Genomic DNA, 20,754 nt, shown 5'->3' with positions numbered 1-20,754 from the left:
AAAAAAAAAAAAAAAAAAAAAAAAAAGAAATAGGGTGTAAATAAATAATAAATAATCAGTGTCAAAGGGCTCAAATTTGTTATTCGTTTGTAAGATGACACTCAGCAGACATGTTACTTTTGAAAGCATTTAAAATCTGTTATCTTCCAACTGTTTTTATTATATGTAGTTATAACTTGATTGCTTATAATGGGTTTAGGTAAGTCATAGGACGGATTCTGTCTCCCTGCTATATCTGTTTCTTTGTACAATTTTGGCAGCACCAAGCTAGATTTGCAAATTCACCTTAACGTGTTTGCCATATTATGTTAGTACTGTTTTTTGCTTAAATCTACAGTCATGTGTCGCATAAAGATGTTTCAGTCATTGATGGACCACATATATGATGGTGGTCCCAGAAGATGATTATGGAGCTGAAAAATTCCCATAGCTTAGTGATGCTGTAACTGTTATAAGGGCATAGCACAGCGCCATTTACTCAAGTGTATTAGTCTGTTCTTATGCTGCTACTAAAGACATACTCGAGACTGGGTAATTTATAAAGGAAAGAGGTTTAATTGACCCATAGTTCCACATGGCTGGGGAGGCCACAGTGAGAAGCAAAGGAGGAGCAAAGTCACGTCTTGCATGGTGGCAGGCAAGAGAGAGAGCATTGCAGGGAACTAACCATCAGATCTCATGAGACTTGTTTACTATCGTGAGAACAGCACAGGAAAGACCCGCCCCCATGATTCACTTATCTCCCACTGGGTTTCTCCCATGACATGTGGGAATTATAGGAGCTACAATTCGAGATTTGGGTGGGGACACAGCCAAACCGTATCATCAGGTATTTGTGGTGATGCTGTTGTAAAGAAACCTACTGTGCTGCCAGTCGTAGAAATGTCTAGCACGTACAATTATGTACAGTACATAATACTTGGTAGTTATAACCAACAACTATGTTACTGGTTTATGTATTTATTATAATTTTATCATTATTTTATTTATTTATTTATTTTGAGATGGAATCTTGCTCTGTTGGCCAGGCTGAAGTGCAGTAGTACAATTATGGCTCACGGCAACCTCTATCTCCCCTGTTCAAGTGATTCTTCTGCCTCAGCTTCCTGAGTAGCTGGGATTACAGGCATGTGCCACCATGACTGGCTAATTTTTGTATTTTTAGTAGAGACGAGATTTCACCATATTGGCAGGGTGGTCTCGAACTCGTGACCTCATGATCTGCCCACCTTGGCCTCTCAAAGTGCTGGGATTGCAGGTGTGAGCCATTGTGTCTGGTCCATTATTTTAGAGGGTACTCCTTCTACTCATTAAAAAAAGAAAAAAATTAACTATAAAACAGCCTCAGGCAGTTCCTTCAGGAGGTGTCCCAGAAGAAGGCATCAGTATAGGAGATGACAGCTCCAAGTGTGTTATTGCCCCTGAAGACCTTCCAGTAGGACAAGATCTGGAGGTGGAAGACAGTGATATTGTTGATCCTGACCCTGTGTAGGCCTAGGCTAATGTGTATGTTTGTGTCTTAGTTTTTGACAAAAAAGTTTAAAAACTAAAACAATACAGTTTTAAAAATTGAAAAAGGCTTATAGAATAAGGACAAAATGAAACAGAATGTTCTTGCACAGATGTGTGATGTGTTTGTGTTTTAAGCTGTGTTATTATCAAAGAGTCAAAAAGTTAAAGAAATTGAAAAGTTTATAAAGTAAAAATGTTACTGTAATCTAAGGTTTATTATTGAAGAAAGAAAAATATTTTAAAAATAAATTTAGTGTAGCCTAAGTGTACAGTGTTTATAAGGTCAACAGTAGTATACAGTAATGTCCTAGACCTTCACATTCATTTACCACTCACCCAGAGCAATTTCTAGTCCTGTAAGTGCCATTCATGTTAAGTGTCCTATACAGGTGTACTATATCTTTTCTTTTTTTTCTTTTGAGATGGAGTCTCTCTCTGTTGCCCAGGCTGGAGTGCAGTGGCGCAGTCTTGGTTCACTGCAACTTCTGCCTCCCAGGTTCAAGCGATTCTTCTGCCTCAGCCTCCTGCGTAGCTGGGATTACAGATGTGCACCACCACAACCAGCTAATTTTTATGTTTTAGGAGAGACAGGGTTTCACCATGTTGGCCAGGCTGGTCTCCAACTCCCAACCTCAGGTGATCCACCCGCTTCGGCCTCCCAAAGTGCTGGGATTATAGGCATGAGCCACTGTATCCAGCCTAAAATCTTTTGTATCATATTTTGACTGTACCTTTTCTGTGTTTAGATACATAAATACTTACCATGTGTTACAGTTGCCTGCATTATTCAGTACAGTAGCATGCTCCATAGGTTTGTAGCCTAGGAGTGATATGCTATACCATCTAGCCTAGGTATGTTGTAGGCTATTCCATCTCGGTTTGTGTAAATATACTCTATGATGTTTGCACAATGATGAAATCACCTAAGGATGCATTTCTCTGAATGTATCCCTGCCCTTAAGTGACTCATGACTGTATTTGGAGTCTGAGTGCCGTGAAGTCAAGAGCTGCTTTCACCAGCCTTGGTTTTCACATACTGTATGACAGAAAGTAGGCACTGATCTATCTCTCTACTGGAAAATCTAAGGCCCAATTCTGCTTCTGATTTGTTATTGATACAAAGATTTAGAATTTCACTCTTTTAAGAAATCCAAACTGCACTTTCTAAATCTTACTTTCTTATTCAATTTTTTATCGATTTTTTTCTATTACTACCACTGTTGCTGAAAAACATGATCTGTGATAGAAATATTAATAATTGTGCTTTGGGAGTTTTGAAGTAGGGTAAGAATAATACAGTATCAGATCAGAGAGAGGGTGGGACCAGATCTCACAAGATTTTTATTTGGAGTTTGGATTGGATTTGCCTGTAATGGACGCCCATTAGGGTAAATCAGGGAAATGACACAATGTGGTCTGCACATTAAAACTGGAATTATTCTGGCTCTTACGTAGAAGCAAAGAGATCAGTTGGCTGGAGCTGGAGTTCAGGCAGTAGATAATGGCGGTTTGGGCTAGAGTTGACACAATGACCATGGTAAGAAGTGGTCATGTTTGGGATGTGTTTTTGGAAGTGGAAGCACAGGGCTTGTGGGTGGGTTAGAGGTGGAGAAGTGAAAGGAAATGAATCAGGAATGACTCCTTTGTTTTTGGCCTGAGCAAGAGTCATTATTTCTTGACATATGATGTATTTGCAATTAATCATATTCTGTAGTCCGTGGATGTGTGTGTGTGTGTGTGTGTGTGTGTGTATGCGTGCATATTTGTGTGTGGCCTTTCTCCAGAGTTGACCAGTTCCTTAAGGCATTCCTCTTTGATTAATCCTATATTTCACCTATATGTGGTCATGCTCTATGCAGAAATTGCTCATTGGTTACCCTATGACCTGGTGTGCCTGTAGACAAGATCTATTTGTTTAGCACAGTGTTTTAGGAAATTACAGTTATCAGGAGATTATACATATAAATTCAGATTTCCATCTTCTTTTTAAAAATGAGAAGTTCTGCCCACAGTGAACCTGAATTCCCATATGGCCGCCCTTAGCTAGAACTGAGCAGGAGCTGCCACTTGAGCCTGCAGAGCCAGGTGATTCTCCAGATGTGCCTGGGGCCCATCAGGTTTGCTTCCCTCAAATGTGTCATCACTGCAGTTGTTTGCAGCCCCTGCTCCCCTCTAGACCCCCCTGGCTTCTCTCCGTGCATTGTGATGACCGTTTGCCTTTGTGCTCTAACATTTTAAAATCCAGCAGCAGTAGTGTCCCAGCTGCAAGTATGAATGCTGGTCTCACTTGTCAAAATGGTGATGGTAGAGGGAGATGAGACTTGGGGACGGCCAAAGCTGGCCACACCAGGGCTGTAGTATCTGTCATCTAGAGTCGTGTCATGTGGTTGTTTAATTTTTTTAAAGTTAAATGTGACCCAAGGCTTATATACCCTTCAAGTTCAAGACTGCTCATTTATACCATTTTGTATTTATTGAAAAACTATGGAAACTCTCTTGAGAATAAGGAGAATGACCTGAACTTGGCATTTCTGCAGGGCCAAGCACAAAGGAGGTATTCACTAAATATTTGTCCAAATGCATTATTCAACTGTATTCTCTTTGTCAGAGAAGTCTCTGCAAATGAGTCTTTGCAAAGAGTTCAAAATCAAAATAAGAGGTTAACTGTCAGGATGAATCAGTTTTTATTTTTATTCATAGATGACTTCTGACATTTCCAAGCTGTTTCGCAGAGTGGATCCCAAGTTTACAGCTTGTGATACCAAAGCACCAGACACGCTTTAAAGTGGGTACTAGGAAAAAATAGTCTGAATTTTGAATTCATCAAAATATAGTATATATCTTGTTGCTCTCTTTGGGAGGCTACTAAATATATCCCACCCACTCCAGTGATTAAATATTTTTTTCCCTACATATCCCAGTCCAGTGATGAAATATTTTCTTCCCTATCTGTCCTAGTCCTGTGCCTTCATAATTTTAGTAGCAGTATAGCACAGATGTTGAAAGCATAGATTTGGGGCCAGATCCTAAATCTATGTGGTATCAGATCCTGGTTCTGCCTCTCATTTGTTAAGTCACCTCCACATCAGTTTCTTCACCTGTAGAATGAAGAAGATGATGCTGTTTTTCTCGAAATACTATTAAAAGGAAATAAATAATACATCTAAATAATACAACTAAATCTTTATAAGTCTCTTAGAACATATCTGATACATAGTAAATGCTTGCTATCATTATGTCTGAGAACATTTCATATTTCTAATGCCTGTTTCTGTATGGCCTATGAGCTAAGAATGGTTTTTACAGTTTTAGGTGGTTGCAAAAAAATCAAAAGAAGAGTAATATTTTGTGACGTGGGAATTATGTGAAATTCAAATTTTAGTGTCTACAAATAAAGTTTTATTGGAAGGTAGTCATTCCAATTGGTTTATTTGTTTATGTATTGTCTATGGCTGCTTTTACTTTACAACAAAAGGTAGTTAATTGTTTTTGATGAGATATGTTCCTGCAGGTCATCATATGACATATTAATGAAACCTGAGACTTGTGAGATCTTTCTCTGTGAATTGACACTACCATGTTCTCATGTTCAGGGCCTGCTTTTGCCTTCCTGCCCGAGATGAAGAAGTGCTTAGTTGTTGTCTCAGTCCTTTCAGATATTGCTGATATTTTACTACACTTTTCTGCCAATAGAAAACACTAAAGTTATGCTTGTAATATAGTCACATCAACCATTTAATGAACATCTGTCATCTTAGTTTTTAACAGGTAAACAAATAGATGCAGAAAGGCCAAGTAACTTGCCCAAAATTCTATGGCCAATAAGAGGCCTCTTGTTTACAGATGAGGTCATTGATGGTCATCCATAATTATTTATAATATGAATAAATATTTACAGTTCTTTTTTTTTTTTTTTTGAGACGGAGTCTCACTCTGTCACCCAGGCTGGAGTGCAGTGGCGCGATCTTGGCTCACTGCAAACTCCGCCTCCCGGGTTCCCACCATTCTCCTGCCTCAGCCTCCCAAGTAGCTTGGACTACAGGCGCCCGCCACCATGCCCGGCAAATTTTTTTTTTTTTTGTATTTTTGGTAGAGATGGGGTTTCACTGTGTTAGCCAGGGTGGTCTCGATCTCCTGACGTCGTGGTCCACCTGCCTCGGCCTCCCAAAGTGCTGGGATTACAGGCATGAGCCATTGTGCCTGGCCTATATTTCTTTTATATAATGCTGTTTTTTTTTTTTTTTTTTGGTGTTGTTGTTGTTTGTTTTTTTGAGACAGAGTCTTGCTGTGTTGCCTAGGTTGTAGTGCAATTTTCCTGCCTCAGTCTCCCAAGTAGCTGGGATTACAGGTGTGTGCCACCACACCCAGCCAATTTTTGTAGTTTTAGTAGAGATGGGGTTTTGCCATGTTGGCCAGGCTGGTCTTGAATTCCTGCTGAAGTGATCCTCTCGCCTTGGCCTTCCAAAGTGCTGGGATTATAGACATAAGCCACCACGCCCAGCCAGTTGTTTTATATTATATTATTTTTTGGAAAGTGGAGAGTGGATTTGAGAATGGTTACAGGCTGCCCAGGTGTTATATTAGCTGCCCTTGCCATCATCAGTATTTTCTAAGATCCTTTCTATGCCTATATAACCCCATTTGTTTCTCCCATGCGCTTTACCTATATGATATATTTTTGCTATGCCTAAGACCTGAAAGTGAATTTGGTTATTTGTTGGCTATTTTGCAGAACTGTACTTCTGGTTGGGTGGGGGAGGGGGATTAGAGGTAGGCAGGTGACAAAGGCCACTTCTACCCATTGCTTTTAATGACAGTGGGTAGCAAGTCCTCAGGGGACTTTCCCCTCAAGGGGAAATTACCCCTTACCCGGCTTCCTGAAGCTCTGCCTCTGGAAAGTGGCCCCTGCATCTTGCACATCTCTGTATTATTTTGATTGATGGAGAAAATCTCTTTGTCCCTGAATCCATCGCTGCCTGTGAAAAATGCAGCTGGGAACAGAAAAGCAGCTTTGTTTCAGATATGAATAAGTAACAATCTATTCTTTACTGATTCTGTGGTGAAAACTTTACTGCACTTTCCCTCATCTGGAGTATATGAACAATGAAAAAGGCACATCTAAAAATTATGAGTTGGCTATACCGAATACTTATTTAAAAACAGATAGAGGGAAGGGAACAAGAGTTGAAAAACTACCTACTGGGTACTGGGTTCACTACTTGGGCAATGGGATCATTCGAGACCCAAACCTCAGTGTCACACAACGTACCCATGTAACAAACCTGCATATGAACTCCCTGAATCTAAATTTTTAAAAAGATAAGTAAATTATGCCTTGTAAAAAACTAAATAAAGTCTAGTTCAAGGGTCAACTCCTGTCTGAAGCCTTTGCCCACTCCCTGGCTTGCAGTGGTCTTGGGGTCTCTCTCTCCTGTATGCTCCTATAGCACTAGCACACTTTTCTATTCCAGACCTTACACATCGCACTGTAATTATTATTTTCTAAAAAAGAGTATCTCTTCCACTGAATGGTAAGCTGTTGAGTGTGCAGAAATGTGGAATCTTTATTCATCTTTGTAATTCAGGTCTCTTCAGGCACATGCACGTGTGCATACACAGACACACACACACGCACAATAAAAACAGATAAGGAATCACGAGGGAAGGAAGGAAGGAAGGAGTAATGCCAAATTTTAGGAAACTTCAGAATGGCTCCTTCTTCCCTCTCCTCCATTTCAAACTCAGAGTAAAGTTTTGCTTCATATGAATGATATGTATGTATTTTTTAAAGTGAGAAATGAAGAAGGTAAAAGAAGTATTGGTTAAAAAATATCTATTATTGACAGGAAGTGGGACTGTTAATCTTTGTGGAGATTTTATTATACAAGGCAGTAATTTGATACAAGATAATACAACATTTATTAAATATTACATTGTATTCTATAGTTCTCAGGGCATTTTCTTATAATATTCTATTATTTGATCTTTACAGTGACTTTTGATTTAAAAGGTTAGGTAGCTGAGCCAGGTTCACCAGGTAGTTAATGGTCAAACTGGACTTAAAGCCGAGGCTTCCTGATTTTCTATGCGGTGATCACCCCATTGCATAATAATTCATCGTATCACAGACAGGCAAGGATCTACCAAACTTACAGTGAATGGAGTGAGATTTTCTGGCATCAGACACTAGAGCAGGATTATCTGTAGGAGTTGATGCTATTTATCCGGGACAAGAGTTTAGGAATTCTATAAGCTTTATCAGTTAAAATCTTGGACTGGTACTAGTTTTAAGCACAAAAAGTATTAAATTGTTAAGCCCAAAGTGCCTTAAGTGTTAAGAAATTAATAACCAGAAATACAGACTGAACACTTCAGCCCTGAAATTGATGACCAAATCACGTGCTCCCATAATGGAAAGGCTGGAAGACATTGTCATACCGTGATGTGAGATGCAGTGATGAAGTGACAGTCCTCATACTTTTAGTTGGCCTCTGCACCCAGATGTTGTAGGCTCATTTACATTTTAATGCATCTCCTTATCATTGCTTTCTCAGGAACATATACCATACTCAAGGCCTATTATTTTGTCGTTCATTGTTCTTTCTTCCACTTTACTGTATATTTGTGTGAAATTATGTCCAGACTTTGTAGTTTTGTTTTTTTTTTTGAGATGGAGTCTTGCTATGTTGCCCAGGCTGGACTGCAGTGGCACGATCTTGGCTTACTGCAACCTTCACCTCCTGGGTTCAAGCAATTCTCCTGCCTCAGCCTCCCAAGTAGTTGGGATTGCAGGTGCCTACCACCATGCTCAGCTAATTTTTGTATTGTTACTAGAGATGAGGTTTCACCATATTGGCCAGGCTGGTCTCAAACTCCTGAGCTTGCCTCGGCCTCCCAAGTGCTGGAATTACAGGCATGAACCATGATGCCTGAAGGCCTATCAATGTTAATAACAGCTTGATTTGCTTTCTTTGTAAGGAAAAATGCAATTTATTTCAGCTTAAAATATTCTTTATGGGATTTGAAAATTTCTGTATTTGTACTTGTTCTTTCTATAAAAGACAAATTTGGGCCGGGAGCGGTGGCTCACACCTGTAATCCCAGCACTTTGGGAGGCCGAGGTGGGCGGATCATGAGGTCAGGAGATTGAGACCATCCTGGCTAACATGGTAAAACCCCATCTCTACTAAAAATATAAAAAATCCGCTGGGCACGGTGGCGGGTGCCTGTAGTCCCAGCTACTCGGGAGGCTGAGGCAGGAGAATGGCGTGAACCCTGGAGGTGGAGGTTGCAGTGAGCCGAGATCACGCCGCTGCACTCCAGCCTGGGCGACAGAGTGAGACTCTGTCTCAAAAAAAAAAAAAAATTAAAAACCCCAAAAGACAAATTTGGATAGTCTGCAGATCATCCACAACATTTTAATTGAACAAAAAATGAAGCCACTCATTTATTTGCCAGGTATATATGGAGTTTCTGCTGTTGGCATACCCCATATTTTATTTGTGTTTTTCTTTTACAGAGTGGGAAACCACCCATCAATGATATGTTCACAGACCTCAAAGATGGAAGGAAGCTATTGGATCTTCTAGAAGGCCTCACAGGAACATCACTGGTGAGCAAGTCATCTTTGTAAACAATGGAGGCTCCAGTCATTACTGATACTTGATGACCCACTGTGGGTACCCATTAAAGTGAAAGTATCCATTTTACTTTACGTTCAAATGTAAAGGCTGAAATTGAGAACATTTTTAACAAAGCATTTTAATGAGTGCTTTGATACAACAACATTTTGGCTCTTATGAGGGCTCTGTTTTTATTGAAGATAAAATTACCTTAAATGTTTATTGCTCTGAGACAGCCCAGGATGAGAGAGTTACAAAAAAGAATGGATTTATAGAGAGGACACAATGTTTGGAACAGTAGAGTCTGGAGACAAACACATTTAAAAGTTAAATATTTTTTAAAATAGTTGTTAAGGGTGGGCGTGGTAGCTCACGCCTGTAATCCTAGCACTTTGGGAAGCCGAGGTGGGCGGATTGCTCGAAGTCAGCAGTTCGAGACCAGCCTGGGCAACATGGTGAAACCCCATCTCTACTAAAATACAAAAAATTAGCTGGGCGTGGCAGCATGTGCCTGTAATCCCAGGTACTCAAGAAGCTGAGGCCAGGAGAATTGCTTGAACCCAGGAGGTGGAGGTTGCAGTGAGCCGAGATTGCGCCACTGCACTCCAGCCTGGGCAACAGAGCGAGACTCTGTCTCAAAAAAAAAAAAAAAAGTTGTTAAAAACTGTGACATCTATTTTTTATTCAGATTTTCAGGATTATATTTTGTTGATTTATTTTTTAAATACAACTCTATTATTTTATGTGTAGGGTACTCCAAACTCATGCAGAAAAAACTGCCAATGACGAGGATGCATTTATGGGAACAAATGTTAAGTCTAGAGGTAGAATTACTATCATAGTACAGACAGATGTACTCCTGAAGATGAATTTCTTTCTTGCAGAAGTGTGGGATGTCATTCTCTCCCTCTGCCCTCCAGGTGGTGGGTAGACAACTGTTAGACAGGCTGATCCCTGTCTCAGATAAGGTTCCCTGGCCAGTGAAGTAGAAAGAAGCTGCATAGGTTATCTTTCCCCAGATGGGAATTCCCTGCCTTCCGAGGGCTCTTGCAATGCTACCTGGAGCCTGGGATGGTGCCTCTGAATCCTCCTTGCTCTGTTCACATCTGTGCAGAATAAAGAGGACACAATTTCTCCAAAATCCTTCTGCAGCCAGACCAGTTGAGAGAAAGGAAGCTTTGTTCATAGAGCACTGGTTTCCAAACTTGTCTGCACATTAGAACTACAGGCAATCTTTTAAAAATCCCAAGTCCCGACCACACTCTAGACCCATTAAGCCACACTCTTTGGAGGTGGGGTTGGACAGAGGGATTGGTGTTTTTATGAAGCTACCTACGAGATTTCAATGTGCATGCAAGTTAGGGAACTGGTATATTAAGATGTTGTTAGTGGAGGATTTTCATACTGTAAACACCAGCTTCCAGGGTGGTAACCTGAGACCTCAGCCAGAGCTCCTGCCTCTGAGGGGCCCTGCACGCTGAGCTGCACTTCTATGTATATCTCAATGTTAGTGTTAGTCAGGCATATGAAGGGACAATCAGTTTTACTTGCTTTTGTATTTTATTTTCCAGCCAAAGGAACGTGGTTCCACAAGGGTACATGCCTTAAATAACGTCAACAGAGTGCTGCAGGTTTTACATCAGAACAATGTAAGCGTGTAATGTGAGTTTTGGGGGTCTGTGCTGCCATCTGCATTATTTATTGTGAAACTCACCAACTGCTTGATGTATTGGCATCCACTGATTCTGGCAAACATTTTTTCTTATGCGAAATGTTGAACTTTTTCTGTGAGTGAAGAAACGGTCATGTGCTTTTTCTGAGGGCTATATTGATCTGTGGTATAAATAATACATTTTTGAGATTTAAGCTTACCTCAATGAAATTTCTCTTATCTCTCACTTATACTGCTGTCCAAATGTGCTAAAATAAAAACCTGGAGTTCTGTGAAGAAATTGTCTTAAAAGTGTTTTTGTTTTTGTTTTTTGTTTTGTCTTAATAGGTGGAATTAGTGAATATAGGGGGAACTGACATTGTGGATGGAAATCATAAACTGACTTTGGGGTTACTTTGGAGCATCATTTTGCACTGGCAGGTGGGGAAATTTCCAGTCACTTTTTAATAGAGATGGAAAATGTATTGTTTGTCTTTTAGTTTCTTAAGGCTGCCGTAACCAAGTACCACAAGCTGTTTGGCTTGAACAACAGAAATTTGTTGTCTCCCAGTTCTGGAGGGTGGAAGTCCAAGATCAAGGCATCAGCAGGGTTGGTTTTTCCTGAGGGCTCTGAGGGAGACTCTGATCTAGGCCTTGCTCCCAAATTCTGGTGGTTTGTCTGCAATCTTTGCAGTTCCTTGGCCTGTGATAACATAGCTCCAGTGTTGACGTGGTGTTCTCCCTGTGTGCATATCTGTCAAATTTCCTCTTCTTGTAAGGACATCAGCCATATTGGATTTAGGGCCCACCTTACTCCTGTATGACCTCATTCTAACTAGTGACATCTGCAAGACCTTATTTCCAAATAGAGCCCCTCTCTGAAGTACTGAGGGTTAGGACTTCAGCATATTAATTTTAGAGAACATAATTCAACTCATAACAATTTTCAGTGGAAGAGGCTGACAAAATGCCCTATTTTCCTGGCACAGGAAAAAAAGTACCTACCTTTCTTATGTTAAGTTTTAAAAATTGACATAATTTCATATCTAGAAAAGTTGCAGGAATAGTTCAAAGAATTCCCAAGTACCTTTCACTCACATTTCCTAAATGTTACCAGTTGTCTATATTTCATTTGTACTCTCTCCCAATCTGCCTAAAATATTTAGTGTGTATTTTCTAAAACCATGGCACTCTCCTAAAAACAAGGACTCTCTTATGTAAACACAGTAGCATATTGGTATAATAATATGAATTGTAAAATATTGATATTTAAAATGCCATTTATTGATTATTAAATATGAAAACTTAATATATAATTATTAAAATCAAGAAAATAACATTGAAATAATACAATTATGTAATCCACAGATCTTAAGATTTTGTCAGTTGTCCCAATAATATCCTTAGTAGCAAAAGAAAATCCGAGATCATGCACTACATTTATTTTTCATGTCTCTTTAGTCCTCTTTAATCTGTAAGTTTTTGAGTCTTTGTATTTCATGATATTGATATTTTTGAAGAGTGCTGGCCAGTTATTTTGTAGAATGTCTCTCTCAGTGGGCTTGGGCTTGGCTGAGCTTTCCTTATGATTAAGTTCAGGTTGTTCACTTTTGTCAGGGACGTCACAAAAGTGACGTGAGTTCTTCTTAGTGCATCATATCGGGGACAGGTGATGTCTATTAGTTCTTTTTCTGGCAGTGTTAACTTTGATTGTTTGGCTAAGGTGGTATTTACCAAGTTTCTTCCCTGTAAATTGACTACCCTTTGTTATTAAAAGTATCAGGTGGGGATATACTTTGAGACTGTATAAATATTTAGTTTTTATCAAACTTTTATTCATTAGTTTTAGCACCGATTCATAATTTTTGCCTGGACCAGCTATTATTATGATGCTTGATAGACAATTATTTTCTAATTTCATTAATCTTTCTACATTAGTTGGCTTTCTACTTGTAAGGAAGAGCTTCCCCTTGTTTCTTGTTTCTCTATCTTATCTCTCTCTTCATTCATTTATTCATTTGTCTATCAGTATAGATTCATCGACATTTGCATAGGTTTATAATCTTTTACTAGTACTAATTTCAGTGTTCAAGTCATCCTGGATTTGGCCAGTGTGAGCCCCTTAAATTGGCTCCTGTGTCCCTTAGATAGATCTATGTCATTCTTTGAGCACTTTCATAAAACATATTTAGTAATTTAGAATAATAATATAAAATGTTAGTTCTAGAGTATAATTGTGATTGCAATCAGGAAAGATACTTTATTTTGTAGTCACTCAAAAGTTTTTCCTTTCTCATTTTTGTAGAAAATAAAATTTTTTTAATTGAAAAGGTCTTTGTAAACATAGTTAAAATGTGACTTTCTATGACTATGAAAGTTATGTTCATTGTAACCAAACATAGTACAAGTGTTGCTTAAGATACAGAAAATACAGTAATGTATAAAAGTGAGGTTAAAAATCACCTGAAATTCTAGTCCCCCAAAATAATCACTGTTAAAATGTATTGCTCCAGTGTCTACAGAAAAATCTGAAGTAAAATGAATGCCAGTTACCTGATCCATAATGGTTAATTAGTGCAATATTGCTTTTTCAAGGACTTCAATGAAGTAAATTGAAGTAAATTATTGAAGTATTAGTTATAAACAGGCCTGGTTTCCCTTACATAGGTGAAAGATGTCATGAAGGATGTCATGTCGGACCTGCAGCAGACGAACAGTGAGAAGATCCTGCTCAGCTGGGTGCGTCAGACCACCAGGCCCTACAGCCAAGTCAATGTCCTCAACTTCACCACCAGCTGGACAGATGGACTTGCCTTTAATGCTGTCCTCCACCGACATAAGTGAGACATTACTCTGTCTAGAAGTGGGCTTTACAAATTCGTGTCTCCTCTCTGTCCCTTTGCTGCCACCACTACTCCCTGAAGCCCCTTCTCCAGTCCCACTGCTCTCCTTTCTGCACATGTTCTACCAAAAGTTTAAGAAAAGAAATACCAGCTGGGCGCGGTGGCTCACGCCTGTAATCCCAGCACTTTAGGAGGCCGAGGGGGGCGGATCACGAGGTCAGGAGATGGAGACCATCGTGGCTAACACGGTGAAACCCCATCTCTACTAAAAATACAAAAATTAGCCGGGCGTTGTGGCGCTTGCGTGTAGTCCCAGCTACTCGGGAGGCTGAGGCAGGAGAATGACGTGAGCCCAGGGGGCGGAGCTTGCAGGGAGCGGAGATTGCGCCACTGCACTCCAGCCTGGGCGACAGAGCGAGACTACGTCTCAAAAAAAAAAAAAAAAAATCACGGAAGAAAACTACCCATCAAGTTTTTATTTCCTTAGGACTTAAATGCCACAATACAAGGTCCATCGTTTCTCCTGCATATTTATGAATTTAAAAAATATGAAATAATTCACATAGTTCAACCCCACTCATTCAGCACTGAGAATGTATACAAAAACATTGTGTTAGCTTTTCTTCTCATACCGAAAGTAAAACTGTAAATTCAATGCATTCCCAATTAAAAATAGCCAAATTGTCTTTAATGAAACTTGTGAACAGATTCTAATTATATAAAAGACGAGGCCCAAGAATAGCCAGTAGACTTCTGAAGAAGAACCAGGCTGAAATACTTTCCAAAAAGAAACCAAAACTATGAAGCTATATTAATTAAGACTATGCAGTACTATCAATATACACACCCATATAAGCTGAACCATATGAAATTGCCAATACGTGAGTGTTTTTGCTATATAAGAATGGTGTTTTCATATGGTTCAACCTAATAAAATTAAGAACTCAGAAATTGCTCCATTACACAGGAAAATCTGATATATGCTTGAGCTGACATTGCAGATTAATAGATGGTTTGGACAATTGATTACCCATATATAAATACATGCATTGGATCTTTACTTCACCACACTAAAAAAAAAAAAATAATTTCTACATGGATCAGGGATTTAAATGCCAAAGGCAAAATTTGTTATGTTTTATTGTTGTTGTAAGTGATTACTTTTCTCAAGTTTCATTTCCTCTATGTTTTTTTGCTGGTATGTAAAAGTGCAATAGACTTTTCTGCATCTTATATCTGGAAACGTAATCAGTTCTTACAAATTTTAGTGAGTTTGTCCCTGCAGATTGTAGGTTTTTTGGGGGAGGAGGGATTAGAATGTCCTAGAATTATGATCCTTTTATTTCTTCTGTTTTCTTTTTTGTTCTCTGTTGTGCCTTGTCCTTCAATGCAATGTTGATTTGAATTGGTGATAGTGGGTAGAATTTTTGTTGTTGATAACAAAAGGAGTGCTTTTAGTGTTTTACCATAAGAATGATATTTTTTGTAGCTTTTTTGGTACACTTTTTATGAGGTTAAAGAATCCCTCCCTGCCAGTATTCACCCACTCCTCCTTTGTTAGTTTAAGGAGATTGCCCTAGGTTTCTGGTTGGTTAAGGGATTTTTATCAAGAAACTGTAGAATTTTAGCCAATATGCCTTTCCATTTATTAATTAATTGATTCAACAAATATGTGTGGGGTGTTATGTGCTAGACACAGGGTATACAGCAGAGAACAAAACAGGCAAAAAATCTTAGTTCTCCTGGAGCTTATGTTCCAACAGAGGGAGACAGACAATAATAAAGTTGTGTAGTATATAGAAATAGTACACACACTGAAGGCAAATACATCAGACAAGCGCAGAGGAGGCACCTGGCATAGGAGAGGCCAGTGGCTGCAGTGACCTGAGTTGGGGGAGTAGTGGGAGATGAATTCAGGGAGGGAAGTGGGGGAAGTGCATCTCAGAAGGTGGATGGGTCTAACATGCAAGAACAGACACAGAATAAAGAAAAGGATTAACTTTTGGATAAGTCAAAGCAACAATAATGTCCAATTTGTGAGATTAAGAGAAAATCAAGATAGAAATGAAATACAGTGCTAGACAATATAGTAGCATAGAAGCGGGGGATTGGAGGGAAACTCTTCCAAGGCTTTTGTTTTAGGAATATCCTGAGAACAGATGAGAGCTGGATTTTGTGTTCTGCTAATCTTGATCTTTTAATTGAAGAATTTAGTCCATTAACATTGATTGTGATGATTTATATATTTAGATTCATTTTTACCACATAGTGTGAGCTGCTTATTTCTCTTTTCTGTTTTTTTACTATCTTATCTCTTTTTGTATCGATAGGTTTCCCCTTACCCCCTTTTCTTCTTCTACTCCTTGGGAAATATTATATACTACTTATAGTCTTAATGGTTACCACAGAAAATAGCAGTCCTATTTAGCTAATACAAGATCCTTGGAAAGTATTATCTGTTATTTTCATATTTGTGAATTAATTTCAAGTATATATTTGACAAGCCTTTGGGATATAAAAATAAACTCAAAAAAACCTCACAAATAAAAATAATCTAAAACTAAAATGTATTCGATTATAACGATGCCTACTTTGTTTCCACATATTTTCTCTTCACTGCATTTTATTTGCATGGTTTTCAGACCTGATCTCTTCAGCTGGGATAAAGTTGTCAAAATGTCACCCATTGAGAGACTTGAACATGCCTTCAGCAAGGCTCAGACTTATTTGGGAATTGAAAAGCTGTTAGATCCTGAAGGTATTGTTCAGTGTTTAATTTCAACCTTGATATTGCTTTACAATTTTGCATTCTTGAAAAGCAGTATTTCTTTGTCCTTTTTAAAATGAATTATGAGACTTGAAGAACCTTTTCCTTTTTGGAGTATAGGTGCAAGTCATTTTATTACTGACAGTTATTAATACTTTCGTACTTAGCAATTTGTAGGATCTTTTTGGTAGAAATTTAACTACAGCACTGGACAATAGTTAATCTAAATTAAGTAAGAGTTAAAGTTTTAAGAAAATGTAATTATTAGATAAATTCAGTATCTGGTTAGTCCATTAAAATGCATTTTTATGTAAGCTTCTTGCATATGATGTAAAGACTTTAGTTATAAATGTTGCAGGATTGAATTCTAGACTTATTTTCATAGTATGAATAAAGTCTGTATCTTTATCTTAAATGGTAACATATGGTAGCTTATCTTTGGCCATTTTGGGGAGGCTTTTAGGGAAAACTTGAAAAAATGAGATACTGAACAAAAATAAGTAATCCCTTTTGCCTTTGTCTCATATATTATGAAGTGGCAATTTACTGGTATTGCAAAGATTATATATTAGGTATTGTTTATGGGTACTAAGGAGAGTTATTTTATATCTAATATTGAGCAATTCACATATTTTGGACACCTAATTTAAGCTGGTTCTTATATTCTTCCACTTTTAGATGTTGCCGTTCAGCTTCCTGACAAGAAATCCATAATTATGTATTTAACATCTTTGTTTGAGGTGCTACCTCAGCAAGTCACTATAGATGCCATCCGTGAGGTAGAGACACTCCCAAGGAAATACAAGAAAGAATGTGAAGAAGAAGCAATTAATATACCGGTACAGGTAACATTTTATTAAGGTGTTTGGCTTGCCATATTTGGTTTCTCCTAGGTACTAGATAAAAACACTTTCAGAGGGTTTTTTTCTTGACTGAGAACATCTTGGTTTCTCAGCTTACATTTGCATAAGAAGTTCAGCTTAGCAGTTAGCATTCTGTCACATACGTGTAATAGAAAAACATAACTCAATGGACTTTATTAAGAAGGAAAATACCTTATTTCACCCAGCAAAACTGGGCTGTTGATCATGCTGCTGCATGACATGTGAGAATCTATGTTTTCACATCATCTGGTTGCCAGCTTTTATTTCTGTCATGTGCTAAAGATGGTTTTTCTCATATCAGCCTAGTTTTTTTCTATGTACTAATTGTCTTTCTTTTTTTGCCATTGAAAAAAGATTTTTTTTCCATCATATATCTCACAAGGGCTATCAAAATTTAAGCCTTATTTTCCCTTTCTTTAGGTGGAGTAATGTGTGGTAAACTACTTGGTGAGCTTTTCATGAAGGGATTACGATGATTTCATTCATCAGGATATAAATGAATTTTTAAAGAGAGAAATAAAATCATAATTTATTTTCTTCCTTAGTTATACTGTTTGAACCAAACCATATTTAATCTCATTCTGTTTTAGTCTAGCCAGTCCTTATAATTCATAAGATGAGAGAATCTTAAGAATTGGACCTTAGAAGTCACTTGATTCAACATTCTAGTGACCAAGCAACCAAGACATACATGTAGATTTCAAAATTATAAGAACTACATTTCAGAGAGAAAGAAAGCGTGGCTCTGGACCTTAAATTCATCCTGTTGCTACTTGTTTTGGGTTGTTACTTAAACTCTCAATCACAGTTTTGTCTGCAAAATGTGGTTAAAATCACCAACTTCATAAAGATAATGAATTCAAAGTGTCTAAAATGACGTTAATAAATACTCAACAAGCAACAGCTATCATTATTATCATTTTTCTTCTTGATTTGTTTTGGCATTCTCATTTAACAGATTTCTTCAAAAAATATTATTTAATTCCCATATTATGATACTAGTCTTGAATTGACATAGCATCTTTGTTTTCCTTCCTCTGAGATTCAGAGAATTTACTTATTATTTTAAATTTTCTTTGGGTAATATGTACCAATCCTTTTATTTCCTCCATTTCAAAAATAGCATGATTTATAGAAAAAGAAAAAAATTTATTGAAAAGAAAGGATTGAGAAACGAGGCCTGATTGTGAACCCAGGGCTCTCTTTTGTAGTGAATATCCAATGATGCTGAGGAAAATTCCTAATTTACTATAACTGAAAAAAATGCTAGGAAGCATTTGTCTCTAAAAGTGTAGTTATTATTCTACATTAATAATGCACCTTTTTAGTTGGCTCAGATGATCTTCTGAGTTTGTTACAGGGTTTTAGATTCATTTCCTTATTGCATTTTGTTAGAAGGGGGAGATATTTTATTTAGTTATTATAGTTAAGGACCTTCTCTCTTAAAAAGGAAGGAGACTTCATTTACTTTTCATGATGTGTTCATAAAATAATCACTTCTGTTTAGGGCTCAGGGTGTCATGATAAGAACTTCAGAAAGCATTTGCTATTTGATTAAGTGCAAGTGTATTAACACTAACCTCTTCATTTGCAAGCTTTCATTAGTGTCTTAGAGACTGAATTACGTTAATTGAAAACTAAAATGTGATCAAATTTTAATCATCTCTCTGACATAGCTTGCCATCCGCTACTCTCCTAATAGCCAGACTTCTTCTGCCCTGTTCTTTCTACAAACATACGCTGGTGGTCAGTGAATAATTCCTGCGTTTCTCTTTAAATATCCATGAGTTGAAAGTTTCCTTATGTGTTTGAATTAATACCGTCTGAACATTTGTGTTTAGATAGTGCCTTCCTTCTCAACCTCATGGATGCTGGTGCCTATCTCAATGACCTTTGGCTGGTCACTAACTTTGCTTGTTCTTAGATATTCTCATTATAGTATAGAGGTTTGGAGCTAAATGATCTCCAGGGGTTATTTTAGCTCTACAGTTTTAGGATTTTTGGTCCATAACTTAACTCATTTCTCTTTCTCTGTCTTTGGCACCATCTGTCTTTTAATTATCCACTGTTTCCACTCTGTGCTGATTGGTTCATTTCTTAACTCACATATTCAGTTTCTTGGATTCTTCAAGCCTTCCTCCAAAATGTCTTTTGTGTGTGTTTTCATTTTATTCCAGCCTTCATACTCATTAAAGACTTCATTTTCTCCTATGGTTTACAAGATGTGGCCTACCTCTGCTACTCTGCTCTGCAGTTAGAGTGGACTTTTTCCACTTGTCCCCCAAGATTCTTGTTCATGCAGGTTCTCCTCTGTTAAATGCTTCTCCACCCACCATTGTATGGCGGGCTGCACATTTTTCCTCAGTTTAAATGGAGCCTTTTCAGAGAAGTCTTTTCTGATTAATCTATCAAAATACAACTCTCTGTCTCTCTCTCTCTGTCACTCTGTCGCTCTGTCTTGGTTTCTTACTATCACAGTATTTTTGTAAGCTGTGTTAAGAATTTTAAATTGTATCTTAAGAGCACTGGGAAAGCCAGTGGAAGGTTTTCAGCAGGTACTACATCTTATGATGGGATTACATTTTTGAAAGATCATTCTGGCTGCTGTGTGAGAAATGGACTGTGGATTGTGAAGGCGAGAGTGTTTGGTGGGGGAAAACAGGAAAGTAAAGACACTTGTTAGCAGGTATTCCAGTTCAGAAGATGGATGTAGGTGGTCGTGGAAATGGAAAGATCTGGATGGATTTGAGATAAGTTTTGAAGGAAGGTCAAAATTACTTACGTATTAAATGTGGAAGATGAAGGAGAGAGAAGCCGGGGCTGGCTCCCAGGTTGGTAGCTGGAGTACCTAGTTGCAGGGAGGAGCCATCTACTGAGATGGAGAAGCCTGAGGAGGAACAAGCTTTGGAAGAAAGTGAAGGGTTTGAATATGGACATGGTTTAATATGCCTAGGAGGCGCTGAAGTGGAGATGTGAAAATAGTGGGGATATGAGAGTTTGGAATCCAGACTCCTAGGTGGTTCTTTAAATCCAATAGGAGTAGATCAGATTACTCAGACAGAGTATATAGAGGGGAGAAAAAAGAGCCTAGAACTTAATTTTGAGGAGATTCATTACTTATGAGTCAGCAGCTGCTGTTGAACCAGGAGGAAACCAGGGCAGTGTCACAGAAGCAGGGAAAGAAGCTTCTGAAAGCTGAAGTTGCTCAGCCTTGAGGAGTGCTACTGAGGGCTGAAGCAAGGAACATGGGTGGCCAGCTCTTTGGGCTTACAAATCTGGTTTAGATTTGTTGTTCGAGCAGTTATCATCAAAAATACTCTAGTTTGTTGGTTAATTATATGGTCACCCTGAAGATGATGCTAGAAAGGTCCGTTTGGCAATGGGAAGGTTATTGATGACATTGGTAAAAGCCTTTTCAGTTGAGTCATGGGGCAAATAGCAAGTTGAAGTTAAAGAGAATGTTACCAAACCGTAG

The 20,754-nt window shown here is 38.2% G+C and overlaps 1 protein-coding gene across 5 annotated transcripts in view; it reads left to right on the top strand.

Annotated features, from left to right (window-relative positions):
- The window catches only part of LOC116463116 (utrophin-like), a 572,404-nt gene that overhangs the window by 128,095 nt on the left and 423,555 nt on the right, over positions 1-20,754 (top strand). For 3 of the 5 annotated variants that reach the window (XM_058434467.1, XM_032146078.2, XM_032146074.2), the window contains exons 3-8: positions 9,032-9,124; positions 10,706-10,783; positions 11,134-11,226; positions 13,453-13,625; positions 16,271-16,386; positions 17,074-17,240. In XM_058434467.1, coding sequence (XP_058290450.1) covers positions 9,032-9,124; positions 10,706-10,783; positions 11,134-11,226; positions 13,453-13,625; positions 16,271-16,386; positions 17,074-17,240 — 720 coding nt within the window. The remainder of the gene's footprint in view (positions 1-9,031; positions 9,125-10,705; positions 10,784-11,133; positions 11,227-13,452; positions 13,626-16,270; positions 16,387-17,073; positions 17,241-20,754) is intronic. The other 2 variants (XM_058434468.1, XM_032146075.2) reach the window with 1 other exon arrangement.

The sequence above is a fragment of the Hylobates moloch genome, unplaced genomic scaffold (genome assembly GCF_009828535.3).
Source record: "Hylobates moloch isolate HMO894 unplaced genomic scaffold, HMol_V3 SCAFFOLD_26, whole genome shotgun sequence".
NCBI lineage: Eukaryota > Metazoa > Chordata > Mammalia > Primates > Hylobatidae > Hylobates > Hylobates moloch.
Note: the sequence above shows the minus strand (reverse complement) of the source record. Positions and strands in the feature narration are given on the sequence as shown.